We start from the raw sequence: 24,017 nt of genomic DNA, 5'->3' as shown, positions 1-24,017 counted from the left end.
TTGCCTAAGATGTGGTCCGGAGGAGGGCACTCTATTGCATATGGTCTGGCAGTGTATAGTGATTTTGAAGTTCTGGAGGGGGGTTATCACCTGCCTGGTGGAGGTTTTGGGGTGGGAGCTCCCCTTTTCGCCTAAATTAGTGCGGTTAAATGTTATGGAGGGTGTGGGGGGGATATATTTATAAGCATCACCTAATGCTACTGGAATTTACATCAGCCAAACGTGATATTGCACGAAAGTGGAAGGCGGAGGCCCTGCCTTTCTTGTTAGCATGGAAGAATGGTCTCGATTTTAATATGGGTCTGGGGAATCCTATCTCTAAAGCACGGGGGTGCCCGCAAAAGCATTATAAGATCTGGAAGCGTTGGGCGGATTATAGAGGCCTTTATCTGGAGCCCACTTCTGCTGCAGATGCTACTGGGCTGGGAGAGGCGGGCAGGACTGTGGTGCAGGGGACCAATCTTCAAGCGGGAATTGTCATTGATGTGGTGGGATTTGAGGCGATGTTTGAAATGTAGTGTGTAACAGTGCAAGGGGGAGGGAGTTTTATTGGTTCTGTCTTATTTCTTTTTGAAAAATTTCTATACTAAATGTCAATGCACAATTTTTGTATCAATCTGTAGCAGACAGCCTCTGGGTTACAGAGCTCTGCACTGTACGTGCCATTTGACGCAATAAAATATGTTTTAAAAAAAAGAAAAAAGGCTAGGGACCAGCATTAGATTCGATGCCTGTTACATGTTGGAACTGGCGCCTGGAAACCAGGGTGCTCAGAAGGCCCCAAAACCAAATTGAGCTGCTGAACAGATAATATTAAACAGGAGAATTGGACTTCAGGATCTGCAACTCAATAAGTTCGAGTTATGCTACATTTTGCTTTTTCAAACAGTCAGAATCAGTTAAAATGTCCCCTTCGAACTGGGGCTGAGAGCCTCCAGCTTGCTTGCTCCTGCCTACACACAGCACTTGGTTCTATAGTTGAACCTTACCTCAAGTGTGCATCACCATGTTTACAGAGACCTGCAAACACTGCATACAGATTTTATGTTGGCTCGATGGATCCTACCTCCAGGCTTTACTTACTGGAACTGGCTAGACCTACAAATCCTTCCAAATTCGAGTGCCACTCTTACACTGACCTAAATGCCAGATCAAGGTTAAACACAGGCACTCACAAATTAGACTGATTTGGATTCATAGGCCCTTAAAACTTCTAACCAGAGACCTTCCTGTGTTTGTAGGTATTCTTCCTTTCCCCTTTAACTAAATAAACTAAAATGTTTTTGCATCCTGGGTCTTATGACTTACTTTCCGGTTACATCTTTACAGCCACTTAAACAAGCTACTATATTTCAGGTTTGCCTCGTTTTCACATAAACCTATATTTATCCTTTAACTTCTTATTGTTACTTGGCTGTGCTGTTACAAAAACACTTCACAAACGTTCTCCAGTGGCTGTCTTGGCGCTAATGCCCAGCTACCAAAAGTGAGCCATGTTACCCATAGTGAAACACCTTCACCAGAGTCTAGCAGTAAAGGGGCTTAGGGCGTGATTAAGAGTTCGGCAGACTGGGATACTCCGCCACAAACGTGACGGTTATCCCGTCCACCGTATTACAGTTACATTACATCCTATGAAACTTGTGATACAGCGGACGGCTTATCATTCACATTTGTGACAGAGTATCCCATCCGCCAAACCCGTAATCAGGCCCTTAGTCTCAAATGGAACTTGGATAGCACCCTCTCATTAAGGCAGTTATTCCGAAAATATATATATATATATATATACTGGCAAATAAAAGATCTGCCTGTTAACATTCCGTTTTACGATGACATAACAAAAGATCAAAATATATTTTATTAACCTAATAGTCAAGCATCCTTTTTGATATGTTAATAAAACTAAAATTCACTGAATTAATCAAGTAAAAACGATATTTCCAAATGTTTCCATCAACCCACTTGCCTCGAAAAGCCACAAATTCGTGTTAACACATCCTGGCAAGTATAATTGTCTTGTAGTACGCAGACGGTAGAGCAGAGCTTTTTGAACACGGGCAGTAGGTAGACAAGCCAATTGTAATGGCCATAAAGTGAAGTTGAGATTTCCCTGCTGGCTTGGATACAAATTAACACAAGCGTCAAACCTTTACAACATTACTGTAAATATACCTTATAAGTGTAGTATTCCCACAGACCCCAACGGAAGCTGTAAAGCCCCTCGGCTTCTCTCATTAAGAACCATCGAGTTTCTGCACAAATGTGCCCTAAACTGAAAAACACATACCTCAAACAAGCAATCAAAAGTCGAAGATGAAAGTGTAACAGGAAACATACGTATTTTGATGTGCCTGTGTATCACTTTGCCTTGGCCCGGATTCCAAGTGAAGCAATAAAAGCACATTTGTAAGCTTTCAATTAAAGGCTGCCTCATGGGAAATGGTGCTCCTGCTGCCAAGCGATCTGAGCCATGAAGCTTAAAGCTTACACAGATAGTAGATACTTACATTTTAAAATGGAACCTTAAAAAATGGATCAATTGCATTCTTAAAGGAAAATACCTTCACATATTTTCTACAAAAAAGAATTATGTCAGATGTTATCTGAAATGGTAGGAACGAAAATATAAGGCCAATTAATTAACTCTGCATTTCATCTAGGAAGAGGGAGAGAATCTGCTCTAGTTGCTATCCGGGGTGACCTTAAAAGCACAGTAGACCACAATGGGGTTGTTGTACTACTTCTCATGGACCTTTCAGCTGCCTTAGACACAGCTGACCATGACACTCTAATCCAAAAGCTCTACAAAGCCTAGAGAGTATCTCTCGATCCGATCACATCCTACCTAGAAAATAGGACAAATGTCATTCATACTCCTCCTTTCACATCCAAACCCTACACCATAAAAGCAGGAGTCCCTTAAGACTATTATCTCTCCCATGCTTTTCAAAAGCTATATGAAGTCATTACTGGCAATGATCAAGGATTTTTAGTTAATCTGCTATTAACCATGCAGATGACACGCAACTACTTCTTAAACTGGAAAGCCCCAAAGACATTAAAAACTACAAAAACTTCAGTTGCCTCCAAGCTGTTAATCTGTGGCTGATAGGGAGCCAACTCACTGAATAAATCCAAAACTGATACACTTACTTGTGGCGTTCGGAAGAATTATGACCCACTTTGCACCTGGCCTGAGCAATCTGGGACCACCATCTAAAGTATCCATGGACTCCAAGCTATTCATGAATAATTAAGTGGATAAGGTAGCAGGATCAAGCTTTATTACTATGAAAACTCTGCAACGCATCTTACCCCACCTAGGATTTTCAAACAAGATCCAAGCCACTATCTCTCTTGTACTATTTAAACTGGATTACGCTAATAAACTATACCAGTGGTTCTTAACATGTGGTCCAGGGACCTCTGGGGTTCCACAAAACCTACACAGGTGATCTGTGACTGCTTATAAAATTAAATAATATTAACAGATAAGGTGTAAATAAATGAACAAGCAAAATATACAATTGATCTTGAAAATGTAAATGTGAAGGAATCTTAAACCGGAGGCTACAAACGGAGTTAGTATCCTCGGATTGACTTTTAGGAGCGGTGCAAGCGCATCAAACAGAATAAGTATGGATGATGAATGGCTGTAATTGAAGTTAGAAAATCTCCAACGTTCCTAATAAATTTTCTTTATTTTAAATGTGTTGGTGAATTAAAGAAAATAATCAGTTGTGTATGTTTCTGTATGTTTTGTGTATAGTACCAATAATGATTATGTGGAGGTCCACAGAAGCCAAAAGGAAGGGATGTGGAATTCCTATAGCCCGACGCCCAGGACATACTGCTTGGGGTCAAGCGTAGCAAGTTTTCATGTGCATTTTGTCCTTGGGACAAGTAGGCCCAACCCCCAGCAGCACAAACCCTTAGGCTGTCAGTTTACAGTACCACATTATGGATCAGGGAAGGGCCCTGTCTGCAGTTACAGTAATATTTGTGTTCATGTGCTAATGCTCTTCACATTTGTATTTATGGTTCATTAATTCAAAGCCGTTATTATTAGGGTGCATGCTCTAAGTTAATGTTGTAAGCTCTCACTGACTGGTTCCAGTATAAAAAGGTGCACACACGTTTTCAACGTTTAGCAATATGAGGCTATGTATAATGCTTTCAGAATGCTCTCTGATTTGATGCAAATATTTTCAGAAGCTTGAAAGCAACATTGATGATTCTTTGCTTTCAAAATAAAATGTTCATAAAGAAATGCAAAAACTTTTCGGTAAACTACTGTAAAGTTTTAGGTACCATTTCTCTGCAGCATCATTTATTAAAATGTGTTGATTTATGCTAGTAATTATCAAAAATATTCATAATGTAAAATCAGTGCAACCAGTTTTAATAAGATTACGGCTAACCAACAAATAAACAAGCATTGGTGAAGCCAGTGGGTCAGAAATTGTTGGTCAGCCTTTTGGTTTGGTCAATGCGTGACTTACTTTGGCATGGCTTCTGTAAAACCTTATTAGTGTGGGAGCTGCCGGGCCCTCACCATTATAACAAACATTGGCAAGAGCAAAAATAGTTTTTGGACTCAAAAAGCACACATTGACGCAGTAGTTCCTGGCACTGAACAGAACGACTGTCGATATGCTACTTGTGAAAGAACAGAACCTGTCACTCACAATGAAGCTAGCCAAAAGACGGAATGAGAAAGAATTTTAAGAAACACAAAAGGTCATGGTTAACACCAGACCTAAATAAAGTCTGAAAAGTGCACCCATGTCCTTGCATTAAGTGAAGATATACGGCTTTCGTGAAGTCACAAGACTTTACAGAAGTAGGCCAAGAAATAGTACTCCTAGAAAATATTTGTGAACTGCTTTTTAGCATGAGCAGATATGCAGGTGTAGATTTGTTCGTGAAAATCTGAGTGTTTGTAAGTTCACTTTCCCTCCAACCCCTTTTTTCCCAACCCTGGAAGACATTTTATGTCTGCCATTGTCGGGAGTAAATTTCCATCCTTTCTCAGTATGGGAAAAGATTAAAGAAGAGTTGGTGAAAACCCTTAAAACTTGCAAGTTAGTAGGTTTGCACTGACTCACTATACCATGGATCACCTATATCAACTATGAAAAGACTAAAAACAATTGACAACATTGCTACTAGACTACTCCTACATGTAGAACAACAAGCACCAATCTCCCTTGACTTGAGAGCCCTACATCGGTTCCCGGTTGCCAGAAGATCAACCTTCAAGCCCCTCTGTATCACCCACAAAGCAATACAAGGCAAAAGGACCACTTTTCAACAGGAAAAAATCGCCTAATACAAACAACAAAGGAACCTCTGTTCCAGACTGGCGCCCTACCTCAAAATCCTAGCCCAAAAGGCAAAAAAATGGGTGGAACATCTTTCTCTGGTCAAGCAGCCAAATTACGGGATTCATGAGTTCCAACATAAGATCCAGGGATCAAAGTTTAATACCAGATTCCTTCACAGAGCTTGAATCAGCCCATAAATGGAGATTCATTGGTAGCACTGACTGGCAGCATGGAGTCCTCTCAGGACACTGAGTTCCCACCCCATGCTGCCGTTTTTGGGATCAACTTTGAGACCCAGACTACATGTGTCTTCCCCCACTGTGGGCTGAGTGGAGCCCCATATAGTATCCAGCATATTTCCAGCTCAACCTATTACCAACCATCTCGTTCCGAAGGCTTGTGACCAGGAACCGACTCCTTTAGCAACAACATTACTTTTAATAATCTCCCTCTCTAGCTCATTGTACCCCAGAGTCCTGTTGATGATTCCGACATTTTTATCGGGATCGAAACACAGTCCGTTTTAAAAACACAGACCCTTTATGGTTGTTGAAAATTTGCTGTAAAGGGCTGTGCTGTTCTTGTTGATTCACTTGTTGAGCACGATTTATCACTTGACAGTATAAGCTCTAAAGAGAGCACTGAGAATGTTTATTTTGCACCAATATTCAATGCGGCGCAATGTACCTTTAATCTGTTTTTCTTAAACTCCTTTGAATATATTTTATATGCCACTTGGTTCTTTGCATTTATTGTACTTTTACTACGGACCAGAGAGTTTTTAGTTATATATATTCTGTTTGCAAACAGGGTTCTTAGGGTTCAACCAAAATGTTTATTTTTTTTATCTACATGTTGTGTGACAGACTGCTGTCAGAACAATCTTTAGCCAGCCAGTGCCAAGCTCTGGTGATGTCATCAATGAAAAGCTGTTGAGTTTAGGAGACGGAGCGGCAATTGGAGTAAGTTGGAAGATGAGCACCTGAAAAGACAGGAATTTTCCAGAACGGCCAGAGCAGGTTTATTGCAGAAAATATGGAACCCATCGAAGTGTTGTTGCCTGTCCTTAGCTTAGTTGTCAGGTTTAAGTTAAATAAACTTACACGTTGCACGAAAAAGCTAAAATGTGGACAGTTCCTGATGTTCCCATCGCAGTGCATTTTATGGTTTAGTCATGAGGTCTTTGCTATCAGTTTGACACAAAATCAAACATCTCCTGTTTCTCTTGTTATACCTATAGCCCAAAAGAAGTGGTAAAAAGTGTAAGGATTTAATTTATGTGACAGAACGATTGGTATGTTACAAATAAAGCTGCAGAACATTATTCACTCATTTCTGTCAATTATAAAAGACACGCATGACTTAACCACAAAGAAAAAGATTTATCATGATGATATCAACACTGGTGAAGGGAACAAAAATGCTGTCAGAGGGGCGTGTCTTACCCGAGGAATCAAACAGAGGTGAAACTCTTGAGCCCATTCAGGACCAAGCTTTCTTCGCCGCAATAGCATCCCTTGAGCACCCTGGTCACTCTGAAGCCAGCTGCAGAATTTGGAGGTAAGGTGGTAAACATCAGACAGCGACACACCAAACTCATTAGAAGTGGCACTGGTGGAGATACATGGCATGACCATCCCGAGGTCAGTGCTATCTTGAGATTGTAGCAACAGCCTGGTAAGTTGAGATTGCAGAGGCAAGAGTCTCAATAGAAAGGTGTCCAAAGCATCTTCTTCACATCTCCCTGTCTTTCAGATCTGAGGGAATCATTGGTGACCTCAATGGGGAAGAAGGGGGGGGGATGTGCCAAGCGCAGAAGCAGGCTAGAAAAGGGAAGAGCTGACTGGCCAAGTCAAGTAGAGCTATGGTAACCTGGTAGAAGCAAGTGAAATAAAAACAGGGATTGAAAGTGGAAGATGGTAGAATCATCTCAGCCAGCTGCTCATGTGGCTAGAAAAGGTGCTGAGAGAACAGTCTATCTCAGCTGCTTCACTCTAGTGCCCTGCAATAGGCCAGTCAGTCGCCTTTGCAAACACCGCATGCAGTCCTCAACCTGGGGTGGCCATGGGCACATCAGAAACATGCCAACCACTCCGCTTCTCTCTCTCTCTCCCCGCTTCTCTCTCTCCCCGCGTCTGTCTCTCTGTCTCTCTCTCTCTCTCTCTCTCTCTCTCTCTCTCTCTCTCTCTCTCTCTCTCTCTCTCTGCGTCTCTCTCTCTCCCCGCGTCTCTCTCTCCCTCTTTCTGCGCATCTCCCTCTCTCTCCGTGTCTCTCCCTCTCTCCATCCCCCTCTCCCTCTCTCTCTCTGCGCATCTCCCTCTCTCTCCGTGTCTCTCCCTCTCTCTCTGTGTCTCTCCCTCTCTCCATCCCCCTCTCCCTCTCTCTCTCTGCGCATCTCCCTCTCTCTCCGTGTCTCTCCCTCTCTCTCTGTGTCTCTCCCTCTCTCCATCCCCCTCTCCCTCTCCCTCCACATCTCTCCCTCTCTCCACGTCTCTCCCTCTCTCTCCACGTCTCTCCTTCTCTCCATCCCCCTCTCCCTCTCTCTCCGCGTCTCTCCCTCTCTCCATCTCTCTCCTCCTCTCCCTCAGCCCGACATACATTTTGAGAGCATAGACAGTACATGCATGGAAAAAAAGACACGTCTGCATTGAGGGACCATGGGTCCAGCTGCAAATTGATTGGGTAGCATCTACTCAAAGAAAAAAGAGCTCAAACCGATTACCAACCATTAAAAAAAACACACAATTTCTGATATCAGTGGGGTCACCCCTTGTGACTCCCATTTACATTGAATTGTCAAATGAAAATAGCCAGAAGACTGGAGGAATCAAAATAAATTCTCGCCCTTGAAGGGGTAGAGGGAGGAGACACTGGGCTGAACAGTCGATCTTTGCAAACCATGGTTTTGAGTTGGAACAGAGGGCACCGCTCAGGGAGATAGATCCATTCTTCTTTGACAGACCTTAAGAGATGCTACAGCAAGGAAAAAAGAATCAGCAGAGCAGAAGGTAACAAAGACACTCTGCTCCCAATGCTGAAGAGTGCATGCTGAGCAGACATCAGAAAATTGATAACTGGCCACCCAAATCTACAGTGGTGCTTGACAATTTCAAGGGGCTGTGAGTTAAGTACAAGAGATTAATGGGCCACTCTGCACACTGTTGGCTATTGCTTTTCACTGGGGAAAGAAGATTGTGGTTGGGTTATTTTGCTATATGTTAAATGTTAGGTTAATGTGTTTGCAAGAGACTTTGGTAATAAGACACACACACACCATCGTTGACTTGAGGAGTAATCAGCTACTGGCGAGAATTACTCTTATACATGAGTTGAAGTGCTATACCAGCCTTTAAACAGCCAAATTGTTGAAAATTGTTAGTGTCCAAATCTGATGGAGACATCTGTTTTGCCCCAGAAGCCACTTGGCACAACAAGACTTGCAGAGACTGCATTCTAAATGGTTTCTACTACAGCACTCCTCCTGGTACTCAAAAAAGGCAGGAGAAGCTATTCCTTTACGGACAGTTTAAAGGAACAGTTAAGAATGTGAAAGCTGATAAAGCAGGGGGGGATGGTCGAGTACTTCGGTCATTGTAGGACAGAACATGTATATGGTTCCTTTTATGCAACCAGGAATCCTTTTTCAAATAACTATATCCCAAACCTTAACCTTCGCTGAAGGTTAGCTTTTAAGGGATTATTTTGATGTAGCGTCCTTGATTGAGCTAGCCATTAATACAGATGGTCAGCCACTGTCTCGAATGAATTTAGAAGGCGGAGAATGCAGATTAATATTATTATTTTTTCACAGCAGTTCACAAATCCCATCCACTTCTTCAGCTATTGCGATCCATAACTGGTGCGAAATGGCGGAGGTCTGGATGAAGGTTAAATGATAGTCTTTTTTCAGACCACCGCACCAGAAGATCATGAAAAGTGCTCAGGAGGATAATGATTAGGACATGTCCAGAACTGTGGTGGCCTAGCCCCAGTTACCAAGATACACAAAAAATTGAGGAAAAGAAAAATATGGAACACAACCACAAGGAGTCATCTAAGATTTAGCAGAAAGCACCTGGACTCTAAAAGCTGCATACACACTACACAAGAGTCAAGTAAGGATATACCTCAGGCAATAAAGGACAGCAGCTCTAAGCTAAAAAACCTAAGCAAGGATAGAGAGAGAATTAAGGGCCAAATGTACAAACAAAGGGAAATCGGCATTCCTGATCTATGAAACTCATTTAGTTTCATTTAGGGATCCCTTTTGGATAGCAAATCAACCTACCTCATGACTATTAATGGGGTAGGTCGCAGTTTGCAACCCATTAGGAATCACAGCCATCACAGGGATGGTGGCCTGCTGAGATCAACAGACCACCATGTCTTAAAAGAAAAAAAAAATTAAGCATTGGAATGTTTCTTTTTTTCTGAGGGTAGGCAGTGGTTTGTGGGACCACTTCCTGCTCTTAAAAATATTTTGATTTACTTTCTCAAGGGGAAGCGGGTCCCTCTGGGACCCCTTAACCTTTACGAACGGGTTACCACCAGTTTTAAACTGGTGGTAAAGTATTACTGTTTTGTGACTTGAATTACGTCTCAAAACAGTAATATTTCCATACTGATGCTGTATTTGGAATGGACACCCTAAACACACCCCTTACAAACATAAAATCGCAAATGCAAAATATGATTCAATAACAAGTTAGCAAATCACATTTTATACATTTGAAAAAGCATTTCCTGCTAAACGGGCAGCTTGCAGCTGGAAAAATGCTTTGTACATCTGGACCCTAGTTTCCAAACGGGAGGGTTTGGCATTGGAAGATGAAAGCATAGCCGAAACATTATGGGAATGTTATCAGAAGTTTTTATGGAGAAGACTCTACAAGTGTAATGAAGTAAGGACACTGATATCTCTCTTTCTGCCCACATGTCCAAAGTTCAGGAATACATGCAGAGAAATTGGGAGACCGCGTAATTGTGGCAGTGATGAGTGGCATCCACTTGCGTAAGGAAGTGAAATTTCTGGAACCAGATTGATTCAGGGCCCTCTTTTTTCAAAACGTTTTACAGATCCTTAGCCCCAATACTCAAAGTAGTACAATTCATTTTAGGGGGGCAGAGGAGGGGAGGACTAATTGGACCCATGTTGAATGCAGTAATCACCCCAAGACTGAAAAAGATGTGTCAATTTGTCTCCTACAGGCTATCTTGAATATTGATGGAGAGCTCTTTATCAAGATTCTGGCAACCGGACTGGAGCTTCTCCTAACAAGCTTAGTCCTGTCAAAGAAGTCTGTTGTGGGAACACAATACGCAGATAACAAAGATATTCCAAGTAGTGGAGAATGTTCAGCACGCTTGTTAAAGTGCCTTTGTCCTCGTGCAAGATGCGAAGGTGGCTTATAATAGGATTAACTGAACATTTTGCAGCGAGTACTGAAGCAGGTCAAATTTGGCCCAAGATTTATGGCGTGGCTGTTGATCAGCTACCAAAACCCTACAGCCCTCATTAAGGTGAATAGATTGGCCTCTAATTTGATTATTGAGATCGGAATTGGGAGCAAGACAGTGCTGGCACCTCTCACCTTAAACGTTTGTATGGAGCCCATTATGGCCAATCATGTGTGCTGTAAAGGTGCAGCCATAGGCAGAGAAAAATGTAATCTCACCAAGTTTGCGGACGATGTGATGGGTACTGTGAAGCAGCCTGTGAAATTAATACCAGCACTTATGGAGGAGCTGACAAGATTTGACACAAAATCAGGCACCAAAATCAATTTCCATAAGTCTGAACTATTAGCTTTGAATGTCTCGGTATAGACAGTAACCCTAAACGAGTAACACCCTTTTCATTGGCTATCACAGTCATTATTTAGCTTAGGGTACAAACAGCTCAATATATTTCCCTGATGTGACACTGAACTTTTTCTTCTCCATCTACATGACCTGAAAAATGACCTTCAGCGAAGGCACAAGGGCACCTTGTCAATGTTAGGTGGGTTAGTGACTGAAAATAAGACAGAACTGCCTATAGATATTTTATCTATTTTAAACACCCCCGAATCCACTGGTGCCTACAATTATCAAACTGTTTCAGAAAACTATAGGCAATTGTATATGGAGTGGTAAAAGTTATAGGATTTCACGAAAGCCGCTGTTCTTACCCACTACCTGGGGTGGGGTGGGGAGGTGAAATGGTAGTTGCAACATTACAGAACTATTAACAGGTCCGAACGGCTAGGGCGGTCGACCTCGGAGCTGGGGAACCAGGGTCGAGTCTCGGCAGGGATGCTCAACATTCTGTGATTCTGAGCAAATCACTTAATCTCCCAGTGCCTAACAAAAATTAAAGTGTCCGTCTGTAACCTAACTAGTGCTCATGTAAAGCACTCCGATACCTTCAGTTCTAGTTTGCGCTTTACAAAACTCCCAAACAATAAATAAATAAATAACCGAGGTAATTGTAGAGTGGGGAAAAAATGAAACATTTGATGCCATGCCATTTAATAGACGGATCTTTTCTGTTGCCGGTCTCTTGGTTCGCCATGTTCGAATTTTGTAATGGCTGCCACAAAATATTTTTCAGGTTGGGGCCAGCCAATCAGGAATGACTAGTCCCCTTTAAGGTGGCCAATCAGAACATATCTGAACACCAACAGTCCAGATACTCCTCTTTAAACACACATTTCTCAAAAATAGCATAACAGATTTGCAGCAAAATAGCACAAAGCACCTTTTATGTAATCTGAAAATTTTGAACTTATTCAATACAGTTGTTTTTTGTTTGCAAATTTAGATAAAGATTTGTAAAACGACAAAGTTATTATCAAAACAAAAACGCACTTTCTATAAAAATTCTTACCCAACTACATCAAGACAGTGACAACCAGTAAATACATACACACGTATCTGATACTTGTGTATAAGAGTCATTTATTGTGATACTTTACTATTAAGAGTGAGCACTCTAAGAAAATGTATTGAGTTATTGAGTTGTTCATTCCTGCTGGTGAAGCATAAAAACGCGTACACGGTTTAAAATGTTAGCAATTTGAAGCTACTTATACTGCAAGACAAGAATGTGCCCTGACTACGCAAGCAAGACTGTTGATTGCTTGCTTTTAAAAAAGGGAAGAAAAAAGGACAATAAATGTTCTACTTGAATAATGTTTTACTATACTAGTGTGTACCTTTAAATACTATTTCTGAGGTATCACTTAGTATGAAGTATTCTTTGCATGCCAATTTAAAACAATCGTAATCATTGAGAATCAGAGTAAAGTCATTATGAGAAACTGTAGGGCAGCATGCAAATAAATGTGGGGCCTGATTCTTTAAGAATGTAACAAAAGTGCAACTGCAGTTATATGTCCTTGTATTGGACTTTCAGGAATTTCCATACGTTTAAAGATGTAGCCTTGGAAACAGTACTCCCAGCAAACCTTTGAGAATTTAATTTTTACAGAAGCAAATACATTTATAAAATCTGTTGATCGATTACGAATTCACTTTCCCTACTTTCACACACTGGATAATGTTTTACTTCTGCCCTTGCCAAGAGAAAAATTTCAACATTTTCAAGTGTAGGGAGAGACTAGAGACAAAATGGTGAATAGCCATAAACATGTTAAGTTTAAGGATGTGCAGAGACTTACAAGGCATTACAATCCTCAAACTACAACTTTCCGACTACTTTCAGTCCCTGTGTATTTGCAGAAAGGTGATAAAATTAGAACTCAACCATTTTGAAATATTTCTATGAGGAAAGAGAGCCTGACAAAATCAGGCTGAAGAAATGTCACAATGGAGAAATGACAAAACACCGCTTCCACAAAAACAGAATGTTTTGTGTAAAAGGTACAATAGACCAGGGATTGAATACTGGGCCATGAAAATATTATTACAATTCCTAGCATAATAGGAAGTTTAAAAATAAAGTTTCACTTAAAAAAAAGTCCCAGTACTTATATCCTTAGCCGGTAAACAGAACAAGATGACAAAGGAGGGAACTGGAACACAAGATAAGAAGGAAAGACAGGTTGAGAATTGAGGGTGTGGGGCGTGTGGAAGTGGTGGGGGTCATTAGGAGGCTCTAGTGAAAAAAAACTTGAGGTGGGAAAGAGGGAAGTGTAGAACCAAGAGGGTGTTTAAAGGCAGGGAGATGATAAAAGAATTGGAGGGGTATTATTGGGAGGAACCCCCCGTAAAAGAATACGAAACAGCGTTCTAGAACTTTAGGGGGAAGCGGCCCCTAAAACTGAAAAATTCACAAAACTAACGTGATGAAAATATTCTTCATTCTAGAAGGGCTTTCACCAGGTTGGTTATGCCATAATACTGGGGAAAGCCACTCATGAATAAAAATTCATCACAAATGGTTTGAAGTAAAAGAAACATCAAAACAAGTTTCTTCAGAATGGATTTGCATCAAGAACAGGTAGCAGGCAAAATCATGGTCTTGAGTTGAATCCAAACCTTGATTATAATATGTATTAACACATCTGATCTAATAAGAACGCTGTCCTCATTTGTTACGTCACTGCATGGCACCAAAAAAGGGAAACCTTTTTTTTTTAATGGAACAAGTATATTTTTGCAGCATTCCGACCCTTGGGCAAATATTTTATAAAATCCCACAGCCCTGCAGTCTCCTCCCTATCAAACCAACAACACATAGATGTGTGGCGCTCACTGACATCCTCAGAAGGCTTCCCATGACCCAGTCCCTCTCACGGAAATAAGTATCAAACGGTTTGTTATGGTAGGGTCAGATTTACCCCCATTGCTACCTCTATTCTCCATGTGAAACGGGATAAGTTCTTACTTTTAAAAGAGCTCAGCATGCATAGGATTTAATTAAATTCAGTTGCAATATGTCCTTCCTAATTCAAATGTCTCTATTTTCAGGCTTCTAACACTGCAATATGCTACAGTTCAAAAATATACATTTTGAAACAAAAGCGAGTCGGAGAAATTTTGTAAGTCACTCTTTCCATCCACGTTGAAGCCGTAATTCGCATTAAAATTTTCAAAATAAGTTCAGTAAAGAAATCGTTGTTTCTTTACAAAAACAAAACAATCATTGGCATAGCCAATAGGTCTCGCTTTTGGGACCTTATAAGTGTTTAGCCATGCAACAGTTGCATAACTAAATACTTATAAGGTCCCAAAAGCGAGACCTATTGGCTATGCCAATGCTATATCTTTTATCAGATTTTTTTTTTTTTTGTTGGCAACAAATCCTCATAGATCACATTTGTAGGTCCACAGATGCCACAGTGGGTGTACGACATGGTGGACAGTGATCTGCTGGAGGTAGATTGGACATCACACTATACATCTAGGTCTGCTGTAGGTGACCTAATGTATTTTACCAATAACTCAGCACCCTTGGTTGTGGCTTGTCGAGAGATGAAGCTCTTGGCACCCGAGGCAAGGAGTTTTCAAATTGTGCTTATTGCTATTGTGTGTATTATTGGTAGGTCTCCTCGGTGCTTAATTTGTGCCGGTATTAGCAGGTGGTGGACACTGGCACTCACGTTTGGGAACTGCAGACTTTAACACGGAGAGGGAAAAGCAGAAAAGGGAGACCGAAAAAGAAAGGAAAACAAACAAGCAACAAAAAGACGCGCGGCCGCGAGACGCGCTCTCTGGTAGGGGAGGGGGAGGAGCATTGAGGCGCAAAAGTGAAAGCAGGCTGGCTGGCGAGTGGTGTGCGATGTGCGCGCATCATGACGAGAGAGGAAAGCCATATGGCGCCTCTGCTCGTCATTGTGCGCGTAACCGCATGCCCGTCGCCGGTGCACGCGCCAGTGGGGTGAAGCGCTTCCCCAAATGGATTGCATGGCGGCACGATACACGTGATTGTGCGCGTGCTCGCCATGCAATCCACTTTTGGGAGCACTTTTGGGAGCCCCTTACTAGAGTCTCACATAGCGATTGCTACGCAATAGCTAGGCGAGACCTAAAAAGAGATACTAAGACTGCCCATTAGGTTGCCAGGTCTACTGACTGTCTCAGTAGGGGGTTATTCCCGAAAATGCCCTGTGGCCATGAAGATTCCCTTAAAACTATAGGGCTAAATTATTACTTTAGAAAATTACAGGAGAAAAGAGATCAGTTTTGTAGCATCAACAGAAAGACTATAAAATCAAATTAACCCATCTTTGAGATTGTTGTAATGCACTATTGTAATATGCACGAGCTGTATCCAGCGTGTGACAGCTGATGCCCACGAGCTCTCCTGCGCGAGAGCACCCTTTGTTCTCCTCCCCCTCCCATTGGTTCCCCAACATTCGACCTTCCCAACTGTTATGCTGCCCAACTCCCAACTGTCATTATTGACGTCACAACCCTGACTGGTGCACCGCACTCTGTGTGGGGCTGTATAGAATAAATCTTAAGAACCCTACCTACGAGTCAGCCTCATTTCTACAAGTGGCGACGAGAGGACTACCTCTACAGCCCCTCACTGTGGTGTACACTACGTTCCTGCGTGACCTTCTGAGCCGTCATATCTTCCCCTGAAATGAACACTGACCTGCTGATGTAATTAATTGCCGTGCTGTGCTGCCTTCCTCAGAGTCTGGTCAACCTGAGACCAGCTCTGTGAGTGACCTCTTGTGCTTCTGCTTGCCTGCGTACTTGCTGTGCGCGGACATACTCTCTGCACCTCGGTCTGAGGTTATTCCCAAGCCGAAACCCTGCTCTGCTTCTCCTTGCCAGCTGTTCGGCTCGTCACGCATCCTGTCATCTCTGCTGTGGCCTTGCTTTCATCTCTTACGCTGCTGACTTTCCTGTCAGAAGGTATTCCCGCCTCCCGCACAGAGCCAAGCATCTGCGCACTCCTCATGTGCACGTTACGTCACTGAAACGCAGCGTCAGGCACCATTTTGGATCGAGCCACACATCAGGAGACGGCTGCATTACGAGTTCACAGCAAGCTGTGATGTGAACACCACATAAATAATTCGGTGCACATATTTAGTGGATTCCTGTGTGTCACTCACCCAGTAACATTCAGTGTTTCCTGACTCTGTTCACGCATACTTCTGTGTTTGGGGGACATACCTGCATGTCATCTTTGCAAGAGCACGCACACTTCCTTCGCCATAATCCATCGGTGTGGCACCTTCATCATCCAGCACCAATTTCGTTTCTCCAGTGACACACAGACTAACCTCATCTATTGTTTCAAAGTGCTGTATTTTCCTTCCTCCAACTCCATATTTGCAACACCTTATTATCCATCATGGGTGCATTAAGCTCCTTGAACCTCGCACAGCCACAAGCCTTTCTTCCCCTCAAAGGCGCACCATGCATGCCATGGAAAGAATGGAAAGAGTATTTTTGCAATTACATTGAAACAATGGAGGATGAGGATTTCACTCCTGCGAAGAAGAAAAAAGTGCTACTATATTGTGTGGGTCCAGGAGGTGTAAAAACATACAATAGCATTGAAAAAAAAGTTAGGGAGGGTGATGATGTATATCAGCATGCTTTAGATGACTTAGATGCTCATTTTTCACCAATTGTATGCGTCGCTGTAGACCGCTACAAATTTTCAAGAAGGAAACAGGGCAAAGATGAGAGCATCGACTAATATGTCTCCGCCTTGAATAATTTAGCTCTAACATGCAGATTTGGACAATTACAAGTGGAGTTCGTACGTGACCAGATAATTATGCACGCTAGTAATCCCAATATTCGAAACAAACTTTGGGTAAATGGTGAATCTCCTTTGAAAGAAGTGGTTGCCCTAGTTAAAAAAGCAGAACTTACTGGCAGATATGCCAAGGCCGTCCTTGACGAGCCCAATGTAGTAAAAGCAATCAATTAATCTAATGCAAGCAAATTGAGGTCCAAGGAAAATACTCGTGAAACTCCTCGCGATTCTCACAAGAAAAGTGGACCCTAAAAGATGAAACACAACAAGAAGACTCACGTTAAGAAAAACAATGATAACACGGAACGCACATGCTATCGTTGTGGGTCTCCCTGCCATTTAGCAGACTTCATAAAATGCCCTGCAAGACATCAAACGTGCACGTCCTGTGGATTAACAGGTCATATTGCAAAAGTATGCAACAGAAAGTTCTCTCAACATAGCAAACCTGTGAAACACATCCAAGAGGAGAGCGACTCCGGGTCGGAGAATTCAGACTACTCTGAATCTGACAGCATCAACTGTGTATTTTCCATCGAATACGACATACTTGAACTTACTCCTTCCAGGATCAAAAAACTTATGTGTGAAATAAGATTGGGCGGAGTACCCATGAACATAATGGCTGACTCAGGCTCCCCATTCACGATAATTAATAAGAATGTATGGAAACAGCAATTTGTGGGCAAAATTGGAGCATCACTTGAAAAGTCCAATGTAATCGCAAGGAGTTACAAGGGTGATAATATGGAGTTCTTAGGAACCCGTGAACTAGAATTTGAATTTAAAAACAGGAAGGCGCTCTGTAAACTCTTTGTAGCTAAAAAAGGCCCTTCTGTGTTAGGATGGTGTGACCAAGCTGACCTGGGCATTATTCTCAACCCCACTAGTGCTGACCCTGTGTTGTCCATAGATGATTCGTGCAAATACACCATCCACAGAGATTACCCGGAAGTGTTCTCTGGCAAAGTGGGCCTTCTAAATAGTTTCCATCATAAAATTGAATTAAAAGCCTCGGCCATCCCATGCATTCACAAAGTAAGACATCTACCCGTTTCAGTCACAAACGACATCCAGGTGGAACTTAACAGACTGGTCAATGATGGAATAATCGAAAAAGGTGAATCCGCAGAGTGGGTTTCTCCCCTGGTTGTCGTCAAACGTCCCAACGGAAAAATCAGACTTTGCATAGACCTCAGAGACCTCAACAAGAATATAATTGTTGATCAGTACCCCTTGCCTTGTATCTGTGAAATGTGCAATGCCACTAATGATATGCTTGTATTTTCCATCATGGATTTAAAATCCGCGTATCATCAGATACCGCTACACGTGGATAGCAAAAGGTACACCACATTCATCGCGCCATTCGGCTGTTACCGTTTCACCAGAGTATCGTTTGGTCTGGCATCGGCCGCAGCGTTTTTCCAAAGAGTCATGACATCCATCTTTGAGGGCGTTGACGGTGTGACGTTTTTCCAAGAAGATATCTTGGTCATGGGCAGCAACCAATTGGAACATGACACGCCTCAGGCAGGTATTGGATAATTTAAAAAAACATGGGCTAACTGTGGAGTTAGACAAATGTAAACTTTCCCAAAATAAAGTGGTTTACCTGGGTCACACAATTAGTCATGAAGGTATCAAACCTAAACAGGGCTTAGTTGATGTCATCCTCAATGCTCCCTTCCCATCCAACAAACAGGATGTGAGAGCCTTCCTCTGCTTAACTGAGTACTACTCGAAGTTCATCAGAAACTTTTCAGAGAAAACGTACAATTTAAGGCAATTACTCAAAAACAGAACCAAATTAGAGTTGTCCCCGGAGTGTCAGAACACTTTTAACACCATCAAAAACGAAATTAGCAATGCACCCTTTCTCAAAGGGTTTGACCCCAAAGCTGAAATCTACTAAACGACTGATGCCAGCAACAAAGGACTGGGTGCTGTGCTGGCACAGAAAGACGCCAAGGACAATGAATGGGTTGTGGCCTTCATGTCCAGATCACTCACCTCGGCTGAGGAAAAGTACTCTGTCATTGAACGCGAGACGCTGGCCTGTTCGTGGGCGCTCAATTACTTCAGAGCGTACATTTGGGGATACAACATACAACATACACCAGCGCACAGATCACAAACCGTTAATCAAGATCCTCTCTGCCTACGGCCTGCAAATTTTTGGACTACAACTACACAGCTGAATACTGGCCAGGAGTCAAGAACAAGGTGACTGATTTCCTAAACAGATTACCCCTACTGCACAATGAAATCCTAGATAGCCAAGAAGAAGCTGAAACAGTAGCACTACTGTTCAACTAAGACCTTGATGGGATCTCGGCGGAAGAGTGGGAACGACACATGTCAAGAGATTCCACACTGCAGGAATTATGCAAATACATCAACAGCTCCTGGCCTGAGAAACGACACCTTCACGATAATGGTAAAGTCTGCTGGGAAATAAGAAATTAACTTAGTTTGGAAAATGGAGTGTTGTACAGGATTGGCAAAGCCATAGCCCCCATTACGCTCAGAAACAAAATCCTTAACTTATGCCACATAGGTCACCTTGGTATCTCAAAAACCAGGCAGAGAGTCAGAACCAGTTATTGGTGGCCTAGTATTGACAAGCAGATCGAAATCCTAATAAGAAATTGTGTGGACTGCAATGATTCTGACAAGACCCTTAAGACATCCAGAGTTCCACTCTCTCCCCTCAAGCCCCTCACAATGGCCTGGGAGAGAATTGGGTTAGACATTGCCGGACCCATTGAAGGATACGATGGAGTTATCAAGTACATTCTGGTAGCCATGGATCACTTCTCCAAGTGGCCTGAGATAGAAATAGTTTCTGGTATAGACAGCTCTACAGTCATTTCATTTCTGGGCAGGCTATTCTTGAGTGAGGGGTTACCCAGACACTAACTCACTGACAATGGTCCCCAATTCTCCTCCGAGGCATTCAAGTAATTCCTAGAGAGGAATGGCATCACCCACCACACCACCTCGCTCTATCATCCTGAAGGTAATGGCCTCATCAAACGCTTTAATCGTGTCTTGAAAGGGCACATACAATTGTCAAGGAATGCCAAACTCAATTGGGAGGAGGAATTGTTCAAACTTATCTAGGCATTCAGGTTTTCCCCTTGTGCCAGCACCTGTACAGCACCTTTTGTCCTCATGAGAAGCAGACAACCCCTGGGTTGGATGCCAGTGTCCAAACAGTGGGAATAGTCACCAGACACCATCAGAAATAAAATTGTGAAGGCGCAAAAATTTTATAAAGATTGGTACGACTCAAAACATGGAGTAAAAGAACATTCCTTTAGAATCGGCGATCTAGTCAAAGTTCGCCTTGGAAGGAAAGTCAGGAAAGGAGAAAGCAGATTCACCGCTCCTCTCCACATCAGCAAACTTTACAACAACGCTGCCAGACTCAGTGATGGCAAGGTCTGGCACATGAACAGGTTGGCCAGATATCATCTAGAGGCTAAAGAACCGAGTCAATTTCAGAATTATAGAACCAGCAAAGACTTGTGGGTCGATTACGACGAAACTGGAAAGGACCACAGTTCTATGCCCAGAAATGAGAATGTACAAGATCACTCACCAATCACTGACTCCACTGATTGTCACACATCAGACCAGTTCGTTGATGTCAGTCCTCGCGCTCTGGTGCTTAATCGGAGTTGCGATGGTGATTCACATTCTGACTCTGAAGTCTCATCTGACAGTCAAAGTTTCAGTGGTAGGCTTGGTAGAACCTGTAACGATCCCCACTCCGACACAGAAGGTGTGTCTGACCCGCACAGGGTCAAGGGAACGTTTGACAGAACCATCAACAAACAAACGTTATGACGATTTTGTTTGTGATTAGTTGTTTATAGTTAAACATTCAAGAACGGAATGTGTTGTAATGCATTTTTGCTGTTAAACACTCAAGAGAGGAAGATGTGTTGTAATGCACTATTGTAATATGCACGAGCTGTATCCAGCACGAGCTGTATCCAGCGCGTGACCGCTGATGCCCACGAGCTCTCCTGCGTGAGAGCACACTTTGTTCTCCTCCCCCGCCCACTGGTTCCCCAACATTCCACCTTCCCAACTGTTATGCTGCCCAACTCCCAACTGTCATTACTGACGTCCCAACCCTGACTGGTGCACCGCACTCTGTGTGGGGCTGTATAGAACAAATCTTAAGAACCATACCTACGAGTCAGCCTCATTTCTACAAGATGTGCTGAATCATTGACTGCAGTGCTTGAAATGGGCCGGTACTCGCTGGTACTGAGTACCGGCACTTCCGTTTTTTTTTTTTTTTAACGTCAGTACCAGCACTTCCCTGTAGCCAGGGAGAGTACCGGTACCCTGATCGGTGGCAAGGCAGGCTCAGCTAAGTTTTCTCCTCCAGTGCAGGGCAGTAATTAACTCGGCTGAAGCAGCCTTTGCAGATTTGCTGGCAAAGATTCCAGCAGCACCCAGGTGAATGTCCCCAAACTGCAGGGGGGGTGAGAGGGTTTTTGCCACGCTGTGATTAACAGGACAAGGTCTAGGCAGACCCTGCACTGTCAATCAAGTGCACAGCGACCATTCGGGTGAAAGTGCCATCATGACTTTCATTTTGTGTAATGAGTTAATCTTTATTTTTTTTTACAGAAACACATTTCTCACGTGTTTTGATATGTGCTGCAACTGGTACAGAAGTAATTATGTATGATCATATTTTGCCCTTACCCCGCCCGCTTGCCATACTATTTTAATGAGTACCTGCACTTATTTTTCCCCATTTAAAGCACTGATTGACTGTTCTGTTATTACTCCCTGATCTATTGCTAATCTAAGCGCATTCATTTATGGAGCGATTATAATCCGGAATAGTCTTCAGAGGGACGTTTTGGGCACCTGGGAGAAACCGTGATGCAAAAAAAGACCCTAGCTCTGCCCTTTGGCCTGCGTTGTAATCGTACAGTAGGTTAAAGTTAGGAGCAGGATCTCAGTCAGTGACAGTGATTCCTTTTGGCAGGTACAAGGCAGTGAAGTTGCCTCGGTTTCTCTGTACTCTCACCAACACAATACACAAAGTTTTTGACAGGCCCTCTCAAGACGCGTGTGGTGTTTCAGACCCTTAAGCCGTCTGTCACACGACTGTGATTTGCGCCTCACGTTAATGGTTCCAATCTGTGCCTTCGGGTGTAGGACAGAAACATAATGATGCTAAGAACCGTAGCAAAAGTGCTACGTATGTCCGCTTTACACAGTCCAGTTGGGTGTCTCTGTTTATACGTTATGGAGTGGAGCACAGCGTTGGTCCATCCCCTAACTGCCTCGTCAAGAGCATGCCGAGCCTCTAGGCCCAAGCCGGGGACTTTCCTGCCACACCTCCCCCGGGAGTAAAGAGAGGAATGCGTGAGCCACGGACACCTCTGTCCCCCTAGACACCGGGTACCTGCGGGGCCTCTCTTGAGGTGAATCTCCTCCTCCGGGATACGCAGGTCCGCCCGCCCGTTCATCTTCGGACAGCCTGGGTGGGAGGAGAGGCTCCTCGCAGACGTAGCACTCTGATCCCAGCTCAGAAGGTGACTCGGCCCCGCGGCACTTTCGCTTTCAGAGTCTGAGCCTGGCTGAGTCCAGAGCAGGGGGCGGAGAGGAAGCAAGGGCCGCTGGGGGTTGTAGTCTTTCGGCTCAACAGTGAGATTTGAGGGGACAGACGTCATTTATCAACTCTGCACCCGGCTGCCGAATGGACTCGGATGTGAACTGTATTTTTTATTTAGCCTTTGTTTAAAAAAACAACATCTTTTTAGAATTGTTTCTGACTTTCCGCTAAAGGGGCCACCTCTCTTAAAAAAAATATCGGCCATTGTTATGACACGGAGTCGTGTTGAAAGAAAGTTCTATTAAGTAAATAACTAGAAAAGGGCACACACGCAGGTGGAAGAACAAGCATTTACAATGCAATGGTCTCGGCATTGGTAAAGTTAGAGCTATTGGCATTGCTCATGACATTATTTTTGTTTATGTTTTTTGTTTTTAAAACATTTAAAGAAACGGCATTGTCATGAGCAATGGCAATAGCTCTAACTTTAACAATGCCGAGACCGTTGCATTGTAAATGCTTGTTTTGGGTAGGCACGGGCGATTAAGTGATTTGCCCAGAATCACAGAATGTGGAGCGTCCCTGCTGAGACTCAAACCCGATTCCCCAGCTGCGAGGTGACCGCCCTAGCCGTTAGGCCACATTCTCTCCCTATTAATGGAGCCAAGAAGCTTTACGTGTATAACACGTAAAATTTACAGAATAAGAGTAAGTGAATCATAGACTGAGTAACACTATTACAACACAGGCATGCAATCACATCTAAATTGGTGTGATACCGTATTGGAAAGCAAAGTAGGTCTTTTACTGTCTGCCCTGGATCTAAATAATAGAGAGCGCTCCCAGGTCCTCCTTGGTTTCGATATGTAGCTACCTGATGTAACCTCCGTATTCATGGACAGATATTTTCCAATCAATGCTTTCCTATACTCCTCCAAAACCCTCTTATCAAGCGATTGTGCTAATAACATTGATGAAACTTTTCTTTTATTAATGGATACATGTGTGGTGGTATCAGAAAAAGTATATGACAGACCATCCTCATCAAAAGAGCTTTTCACGTAAGCCAACCATGGGATTGACATACCTTTGTCACAATTCAAGCAGTCACTAATTATAGCCCTTGTTAGTCAGGCGTCCTCATGTTAAAAATATGTAATAGTTCATCCATTAGTTCCCTTCTTAATGATTATTTGGCTTTTATCTTTGAGCAAATTCACAGGACTGGAGAAAATATAAACACGACTGGGACAATTTAATTTAAAAATGTATGAATAAACCCATGTAGTTTTATGTTAAAAGAAGCCTGTACACTACGGGCTAGGGACGTTCTATCTTGTGTACACCACAGTCTGATTCTCCACATTGCCAATTGAAAACGGGATACTGCATAGACAGTTAAGTAACTTACATCGTTCTTAAA

The 24,017-nt window shown here is 42.9% G+C and overlaps 1 protein-coding gene across 1 annotated transcript in view; it reads right to left on the bottom strand.

Annotated features, from left to right (window-relative positions):
* Positions 1-22,712, bottom strand: part of SYNJ2BP (synaptojanin 2 binding protein) — a 104,839-nt gene extending 82,127 nt beyond the window's left edge. Inside the window, exon 1 of the mRNA XM_085627125.1 lies at positions 22,445-22,712. Coding sequence (XP_085483251.1) covers positions 22,445-22,712 — 268 coding nt within the window. The remainder of the gene's footprint in view (positions 1-22,444) is intronic.
* Between the last annotated feature and the right edge of the window lie 1,305 nt (positions 22,713-24,017).

Source organism: Triturus cristatus, chromosome 9 (genome assembly GCF_964204655.1).
Source record: "Triturus cristatus chromosome 9, aTriCri1.1, whole genome shotgun sequence".
Lineage (NCBI taxonomy): Eukaryota > Metazoa > Chordata > Amphibia > Caudata > Salamandridae > Triturus > Triturus cristatus.
This window is presented reverse-complemented; position numbering and strand designations above follow the sequence as displayed.